This window comes from Lipotes vexillifer, unplaced genomic scaffold (assembly GCF_000442215.2).
Source record: "Lipotes vexillifer unplaced genomic scaffold, Lipotes_vexillifer_v1.1 scaffold1176, whole genome shotgun sequence".
Classification (NCBI taxonomy): domain Eukaryota; kingdom Metazoa; phylum Chordata; class Mammalia; order Artiodactyla; family Lipotidae; genus Lipotes; species Lipotes vexillifer.
In genome coordinates this window covers 249,289-258,639 of record NW_006795223.1, presented here as the reverse complement: position 1 = coordinate 258,639, position 9,351 = coordinate 249,289, and the positions used below count along the sequence as shown (strand labels likewise).

General features: G+C 36.6%; 1 protein-coding gene across 1 annotated transcript in view; it reads left to right on the top strand.

The window, feature by feature from the left end:
• AFM (afamin) overlaps positions 1-9,351 on the top strand; it is a 20,614-nt gene that overhangs the window by 9,292 nt on the left and 1,971 nt on the right. Inside the window, exons 8-13 of the mRNA XM_007467575.1 lie at positions 632-846; positions 3,908-4,040; positions 6,165-6,262; positions 7,294-7,426; positions 8,169-8,392; positions 9,202-9,334. Of these exons, the coding sequence (XP_007467637.1) occupies positions 632-846; positions 3,908-4,040; positions 6,165-6,262; positions 7,294-7,426; positions 8,169-8,392; positions 9,202-9,334 (936 nt within the window). The remainder of the gene's footprint in view (positions 1-631; positions 847-3,907; positions 4,041-6,164; positions 6,263-7,293; positions 7,427-8,168; positions 8,393-9,201; positions 9,335-9,351) is intronic.

Here is a 9,351-nt window from a genome sequence, read left to right as displayed (position 1 = left end):
GAAAGAGTAGGTTTACTATTTTGTACTTTATTTGATAATTTGAACAGCTTCAGATTAATAATGTCTATAGGAAAATTACAACAATGAGCAGAATATCTCCTTATGTTTGAGAAGCCTTCATCTGGTAGTTGCTGTAGTGGTTCATTAGTCTACCATTCTTTCATTCACTTATCAAATATTTCTTGAGTTTCTACTATATACCTGGCAATGTGGTTTCAGGCCATAAGAGAAGAAATCTAGGATCATAGATATTACAGTAACATGTCTTTGGTGGCCCTCATTAAAGTACAGATGAACTCTCATGGGAAAGAAAAAGCATTTAGAATTTAAAATGCCGATACACCCGTGGAGTAGGGGTAAAGTATTTAAAAGATTAATACTTAACAATGAATGTAAACTGATGAGTCTATTTTTCATAATTATATCATCTAAAATCCTGAGAAATAAAGCTTGCCTTAATATGAAAGTTCATTGTATTAAATCAATACAAAATTTAATTATCTATCAAATTAGCTGATGAAACAAGTCCAGATGTTACGCACATGGTTGATTTTGCGTTGATTTTTGAAGGAAAATCCAGCCCTGACGATATTGTGAAAATAAAGTCATTTCCCATTCTTATTTGATACAGAGCAAGGTTATGAGCCATATTTGTTCAAAACAAGATTCCATCTCCAGCAAAATCAAAGAGTGCTGTGAAAAGAAAATACCAGAGCGCGGCGAGTGCATAATTTACTCAAATAAAGATGATAGACCAAACAACTTACCCCTAAGAGAAGCAAAGTTTACTGAAAGCGAAAATGTGTGTGAGGAACGAGATGCTGACCAAGAGAACTTCATGGCCGAGTAACATAACTCTATATTGACATTTATCAGGAAAACAGAGACTTTGGATTTGACCTATTTTGGCTAACTTGGGTGGAAGGAATAAGGATCATTTAAATCACATAAGTATTGGTTCTCACCTAATTTTAAGAGTCATGGCTATCGATTATAGTCTTTTTTACATGATTTTAAGAAAATGCAACTGTGTTATGATGTGATGGCTAACATTTATTGAGTACTTGATATGTGCCAGACAATGGGCTAAGTACTTTATATGGATTATTTATTTTAATTCTCATACAGTCATGTAAAATAAGTGTGATTTCTCCCAATTTTCAGATGAGCAAACTGAGGTACAGAGAAGTTAAGTAACTTGTTCAACTTTCACAGCGAAAATATGGCAGAGTAGGGATTAGACCTTAAGAGGTCGGGCCTGAGAAGTTGCAGGCTTACCTGCCATGCTCTGCCCTCCCCTGCCATCCCAGCCCCTACACAGCTGCCCAGCTGTTCAGGGGAAGACTAGTTGACTTGGAGCCAAAAGGGCTAGATTTGAGTCCTGGTTGAGTCAGTGGGACAAAAGTTAACCTCTCTGTATTGTAGGTAATCATATATAAAATTCATATAAGAATATTTGTTCATTCCAAATATTTTGGTAATAAAATATAATCCAGGGACTTTACTAGGTTAGACAGGGTTCTTATCCCCAGTAAGCTTTCAGCAATAAGAAGTGTGATGTGAGAAGACATAGCCTCATAAATAAATGAGTGCAAGAAATGCACTTTAATTTCTGATAGCACTAGATGATAGGTAATGTGGGGACAGGGGAGGAAGTCCCTGGGGACCCTGAAAAGGCTTGATGGGAAGGAGGTACTGGAAGAAATTTTAGTAATCTGGACAGAAGGAGTAGAGCATGGATAGAAGCATAAAACTGCTTGGTGTATATGTCGTTGTGAATAGGGTTTCTGCAGTGAGAGAGGAGGGTAGTGAGAGGTCGTTGGGTCAGATCATACAGGCATGCTAAGTAACGAGATGCCACTGAAGGGTTTTCACTGAAGAATAAGGAAGGACAAAATCACTTTTGTTTTTTAGAAACTTCATCTGGAATGAATCCCAGTTTGGGGCTTAGGTGGTTGGTAAGTAGTTTTCAGACTCAATGAGATGGGAAGTATGGGGGAATGTTTTGTGGGAAAGAGAATATGTTTGAATCTGACCACCTTGACTTTGAGGTGCCTGTGAGGTAATTAACTGGGAATGTCACGAGATAATTTAATATATGGACCTGGAATTCTGGAAGGAGGTCTGGATTGAAGGTACAGGTTATTGAATACTTACCAAATTTTCAGTGCTTCTCATCTATTAACAAATTTAATTTTCAGAACGACCATCTGAGGTTAGAACACTTTTATTATCCTCACTTTACAGGCAAGGAAACTGAGGCACAGAGGTTAAGTAACTTGCTACAAAGTCACACAACTAATATGTGGTGGAGCCAGGATTCAAATGTAACCAGTGTGGCTTCAGACTCCTGCTCTTATAACCACTGTGCTCTATTGCTTCTCATGAGTCAAATTAATCTAAATGATAGATGCAATGTGCTTCACTTGTACCCGACATATGCTTGCTAAATGGAAGCAATTTTCATCCTCATCCTCATCTGCATCATCTCCATCACCATCACTGTGACAACTAAAATAGTGTTTGAAGCCTGGGGAGAAATGATAGAGCAGCAATGAACATGCTGAGCCAGAAATGTTTCAGGTGCAGTTCTTCTGGATGCAAACATTTGATGCAAGACCTCAGTGGATCTCCCAGGCTAGGGTCGGCTCCCAGGGGTTTTTTTTGGCAATATTTTGGTGGTGTGTCTTTAGGTGTAATTTTATTCCTGGAGAAAGGTCCACGGCTTACATGAGATAGTAAGGGGAACACTTGATTCTCTGAAGGTTAAACACCACTGCTTTAAGATATGGGAATGTATCCCACAAATGGGATTGAGAAGGCAGGTGGGGAAGCAGGAGAGATGAGGTCAGAAAAACCAAGATTAATCAAGAGAAAAATGTTGCAAACAAAAAAGAGATTATAAAATGTCCCTTGGACTTGGAGAACTCTTGTGAGGTATTGCTCTCTCAAAACATAGACCATTTTTACTTAATTTGAATGAATGAAGAAGATACTTTTATGAAGAAGTTTGTAAACAGCACAGTCGAGGTAGTTAAAGAAAACACCTCTCTTTTGATCAGAGAGTCAGCTTGGTTTAAACAAGAATGAAGTAGGCATCCTATGGGACCTAGGTTCAAATTTTATACTTCCATTAACAGCCAGGTGCTTAACTGGTCTGAAACTTAGTTTCCTCAGCTGTAATATAGTACTTATCTTGAGGGTTAAGTGAAGTTAAATGAGAAAGTGTTTTATAAAGGGTAGGAAGCCCATCTTGGTCTCCTATGCACAAAGCTTGATCCAGTGCCTCGCACCTACTAAGGGCTTAATAAGTGTTAGCCTCTTCTCTCTCTCTTTCTCACTTTTCTCCCCAAATCACACCCACATATACTTCACCAAGGCCATGGAAAACTTCACCAATGACTTAGGGTGGCAGGAGTGATTATTCCCATATTTGACAAGTGACAGGATGAAGGAATGAGCAAAGTCTGCTCCACAATCTCTCCCTAAGTTGGCACCGGGAGTGGGGAGAAATCCATATTCCCACCATCTCAAGATGGAGGTCTGAATGCATTTTCCAACAGAATTATACTCGAAATGTATTCTCTAAAGTATTGGTGGCATGATCTACTATTTCTGATGCTTTATGGGTTAAATCATTCTAACAATGAATGCTCAATACCTTTAATCATTCTATCCGTCCAAGTAAAAGGATTGTTAGTTTAAAACATAATATGGAAGAGAACCTTTGTGAAATGATCTCCTGCTGTCAAAATGTCCTCTTAAATCATTCCCTGACCAAACCAGAGGAGGAACTTAGCATATGAAGACAGACTCAGTGTTAGAAGATCTCTCTAGAGTAAAAGCAGGATTTGGTGTTTTGCTCTTTCTAGAAGTTCTAATATACAAAATATTTTACACATCGCAGGTTTCTTTATCAATACTCAAGGAGGCATCCAGAACTGTCCACACCAGAGTTGTTAAGAATTGCTGGAGTGTATGAGGATCTCCTGAGAGAGTGTTGCAACACGAAAAACCCTCCAGACTGTTACAGACATGCGGTAAGTTCCATCCTAGTAGGCTCAGAGAATTAAATAAACAAAATAAAACAACAAACATTTAAAAACTATCAAAGTTTCACTCTCGTTCAGAGGGTAGAAAATGTGATTGACAAATCTGAGTCTACCTTAAAGATCAAAGTGTAAGTTGATCATTGGGAAGACCAACATCATAGGTTTGGGTTACTCATAATGTTTTGAACTTCAAATCCTGTGTGTTGATGCAAAAAATTCTTCCCATTAAACATTTATATTTTTATTTATGTACTCTGTAGTTTCTTGGGTCAATTCAATTTTTTGTTATAGTAAAAATAATAAATGATTATTAAAGATGATTAGGAAAGTATCAAAATTTACAAAGAAAAAAATAAAAATTTTCTGATTCTGTCACCAAGAAATAGCTATAATTAACATTTTTTCATCTTTTCTATGCATATATGAATATATTTATATGTGTGTTTAAAAATAAGATTGGAATAAGACTTTCTTAAGAAATTTTTGGATCTGTTTTTATTTATTGGCATAAAAAACATTTTATGTTATTAAACAGACTTTAAAAAAATGTATTTATTTTACATGATGGTATTCCATCATAATAATTGATTTAAATGCTCTCATACTGTACGTTTGACATTTTGGACATTGATTTAACTTTTTAAAAATGTTATTTATAAGTGACCCTAAGTATCTCATTCCATTCATCTTTATTAATATTTATGGTTATTTTCTTTAGACAGATTATCAGAAGGAAAATTATTAGGTCAAATTATATAGACTTTAAAATAAAAAATATTTGATACAAATGGCCAGGTTACTATCGAGAAAGTAATTAGCAGCATATAGTCCTATAACAGTGCTTGAAAATGCTCATCTTACCTCCACCTTCACCAACGTTGCACATAGAAATTAACTTTGCTAAATAATGAGCATGTTTTAAAATTTTAATTAATTTTTTAATGAAGTTAAACTTTTCCCATATGATTTTAGCTACTGTAGTTATAAATTTCCTGTGGACAATTTGTTCACGTCTTTTACCCATTTTCCTGTTGAAATTAGCATTTTTTAATATCAGTTCATATGCACTTTTTGTGTATTATAGAAATTAATTATTTGTCATGTTTGATTTGTTTCTCATTCATTTGGTAAGTGTTGCTTTTGCTTTACTTAAAAAATTACCTCCACTTGCCAAAAATGCCAGTTTACACCCATTCATATTTGAGCAAGAAGTAAGAAGACTTAAGTTTTATCCAGCTCTACCGCTGTCCCTAACAAGGAGGTCTGTTCCTGATCCTTAAATGAATCATAGTGCTAGAAAATTCTCTTTATTATATGGAGACACAATTCGTCCCACAGCATTCATCCACTGGTGTGTAGTTTTCTCTCTAGTGGTCACTTAGTAGATGTCCAATTTTATGCCACGTGAGAGAGAGTTTGTCAAATATTTAAGGACAGTTATTGGAGGTTTTAAGTTCCAATTCTAAGTGATGAAAAAGAAGATATAAAAAAGATACACGTGATTAAAAGTGTTCTGTAGCAATACTTACTCACTGGGTGATTGTAGGCAAGCCACTTGACTTCATAGGGCCAGATAACTTCTCTGGCCACTTCAAAGTGAGAATCAATATGATCATTGTCTGGGAATTCCCTGGTGGTCCAGTGGTTAGGACTCGGGCTTCCACTGCAGGGAACACGGGTTCGATCCCTGATTGGGGGACTAAGATCCCACATGCCGTGACGCGGCCAAAATAAATAATGAAATAAATACATACATACATAAAAAAAATAAACAGCTTGTCACCTCTTTCTAAAAAAAAAAAATATGATCATTGTCAACATCAGATTTGAATTTCACTTTGCAGACTGGAAAGCTCTATAAGGTAATGATACCTCTACAAGGTAATGATAATGAAAATTTTGAGCTTTCAAATTTAGCAAAAACCATATCTATAACTTAAAAAATTCAAATTCTTACATATATAAAAACTACCCTCAATTTAATGAGTACTGTATGATAATTAGAGTTTGAAAATGCTATATAAATTAAAAGAGCAATTAGACAAGTTGACTTGAAGCTTATGATTAAATTTTAGATAAAATGTTCATAAACATGATTGTTCATATTTTCAGGAAAACAAATTCAATGAGACAACTGAGAAAAGCCTCAAGATAGTACAGCGAGAATGTGAACATTTTCAGATTTCGGGGAAGGATGACTTGAAATACCAGTAAGTTGTTTGCACAACTAGGTTAACAATGGTGACCAGGATAAAATAAAGAGTGCCACAAAGTGTCAAAATCTTAGCTCAGTCTTTTAGTTATGACAAGTTCATAAACTCTGGGAAAGAATAAAAACACAAAAGTCAAGAAGGCACATTGAGCTGTCATATTAAGCCTTTACCAGAAAGGAGGCTAGAAATTGAAGACATGCAGGATTCTGGACAAACTGATTCTCTAATGCATTAGTTTTTGTTTGGGCTAGTCTTTCTCACTCCCAGCCCAGAATTTCTGGATTTTACCCCACTTCAGGGGTGTGTGGTGGGATGGAGAAAACTTCAGGTTGTTATAATTTCCCAAGGAAGAATTATTTAAGGAAATAATTCTTATTGAGTAAAAAAAAAAAATAATTCTGGATTTACTTAACACTTTAATATCCATTTTTAAGTATTCTTGCGAGCATTCATGAATAATATCAAGTTTGTTCTGGATTTCCTTAATTAATTACCATATGCTAATGTATTGCGTGTTGAAACCAGACATCTTCAAGTCACAATAAAACACAGTTTAAAAAATATATTTTCACTATTTCTGCAATTGGGCTGTTATCTGAGAACTCAGCCCATTAAATATCTTTGTTTCCTCCATCTCAGATTATCCTTTTCCAACATGTATCTCTTCAATTTTCCCTTTGAAATATTTATTAACTGCTCAAGGGATTTCAAGCAGGATTTTACAGACTAGCTAAGACATTTTCTACCAAGGAGCTCCTATACTCACAGGTGAAGAAGGATGGGCAAATCTGAGAGTTTCTGAATTATCATGAAATGAGAAGGAAACCGAAATACAGCTATCTAGGAGGCAGGGTGCAGGAAAACAGGGAGTGAAGAGACTGTTCTCTACCACTTTATGAGAGAGCTGAGCTTCATGCTGCCCTTACGTTGGTTGTCCCTAGCCTGGCAGGGTTGGGGCTTCAGGGGGCTAGACAAGGGAAAATGGGTACCTGCTTTTGTTCAGAACAAACAGACAAATGTTCTTTCAGCTACCTCATCAATCTCACAAAGCTAGCCCCCCAGCTCTCCACTGAAGAACTGACCTTTCTTGGCAAGGAAATGGTGACAGCTTTGACCACCTGCTGTACACTGAGTGAAGAGTTTGCCTGCGTTGATAATTTGGTGAGCCTGGCCCATGTGCCTGACTATTCCTAAAAGAAAAAAAAAAAAAAAAGGATGCTTTTGCACTCATTCATTTATAGTGATTATCCATCTTCCTCTCTTCATTGTTTTCAAGATTGTTAAGCAAGGAAGGTCAAGTTTTATTTTTGGCTTACTGTGTCAAAATCCTGAGAAGCAAAAGAGAAGTCTTAAATATTTGCTTGGGGTTCTCCAAATCATCTTTATTACTTCTTATTTATATTAGAAGAAATTTGTTAGAGCAAACCACTTGGAATCATAGAATTATTTCAGAATGATAGAGAAAACTTCATAATCTTAAGTAATGGGATAGATTCTCTCTCTTGTCCCACCAGGTCAGTAAGAGAATTGCTGTTTCCAGCCTAGTTCGGGTTGGGTGCACCTTTTTAGGTCTGGGGTGGACAGTACGTGGGGGACATCCCAGAAGGGGACTAAATCTAAGGGCCACAGTGTCCTGATGCCATTTTCAGTTGGCTGTTTGCAGCTCTCTGCTCAAAATCACAAATTTGTATATATGTTAGCAAGAATTAATCTCTAGACATTTAAATTGCTATGGCTTGCATTTTTGTTATAATGTCATTTAGGACCCCAGCCTCCACTTTTCTTTGCACGTCGCTTCATGTTACAAGTGCATGAGTTTTTCTAAGTTGACAGTGATACTAGCACAAACTAACAATTCATCTAGCCGTATTTCAAAACTCCATTGCAACTTTCATTGGTATAGGTGGACTTAGTTCTTGGAGAGTTATGTGGAATAAATGAAAATCGAAGTATCAACCCTGCTGTGGACCACTGTTGTAAAACAAACTTTGCCTTCAGAAGGTCCTGCTTTGAGGGCTTGGAAGCTGATAAGACGTATGTGCCTCCATCTACCTCTCAAGGTTTATTTACCTTTCACACAGACTTGTGTCAGGCTCATAATGAGGAGCTCCAGAGAAAGAAAGACAGGTACAGACATTCTCTACTGTTCACCTTTTTCTTCAGCTGGAAGACATGGCATGTATTAATGAGAAGTTTTATTGTAATGGATATGTGATTTTTGGTGTTATAATCCTGTTCTTTCTGTCACACTGTCCAGTCTGCCCAATTGTAAGTTAAAACCTAGCTAGTCTTTTCCTTTGCTAGAGCCTTGGAGTGTCCAAAAGACTGTGATTTGAAAAGGTGGGTGAGAGTAACCATAAAAGTGCTCCTAGAAGGGTCATAATGAATCAGATTTTCTTGAGAGCATGTCATAGATGTTTGCTCTGAGAATCTCTCTTAATGTTTGCAGATAAGAGAGGCCCAAAAGGAACAGGAATTTTGCTTTTGTTTTCTCAGGCAATGCTATACATGCCAAGGAATCAGACCTTTTTTCTTTTTTTTTAGATTAAGCAGTGTCTGTATCAAGTGGAGTGGAAACAGAATTCAGTTATTGAGGAAGGGGGAATAGATGTTGCTTTGGACATGAATTTTCTAGAGACATCAAATGTAGTCACATAGTCTACAATATTGTGCATATTGAAGACTTACTCTATGTTCCCATATTTTATACAATTTCGTCCATGATTATGTGACTCTCCAAAGACTGTTATAATGGAATCCATCCCATGTGTTTAACAGGAAGTTTCAGGACATCCTTTCAAAAGTGGAATATTTTAACTTTTTACATTCACCCAAATGGAGATTCCTAAGTCATATGATTTATAACTAGCCTATTGGAGAAGAGAGCTGCAGAAAGAAATCGTTAATTAATTCTGTTTGACGTCACTGGGTCACAGGTTTCTTGTCAACTTAGTGAAACTGAAGCCTGAACTTACAAGGGAGGAGCTGCAGTCATTGCTGGTGGATTTCACGAATGTGGTAAAGAAGTGCTGCCAGGCCCAGGGGCCTGAAGCCTGCTTCAAGGAAGAGGTACTTCCAACTCTTTC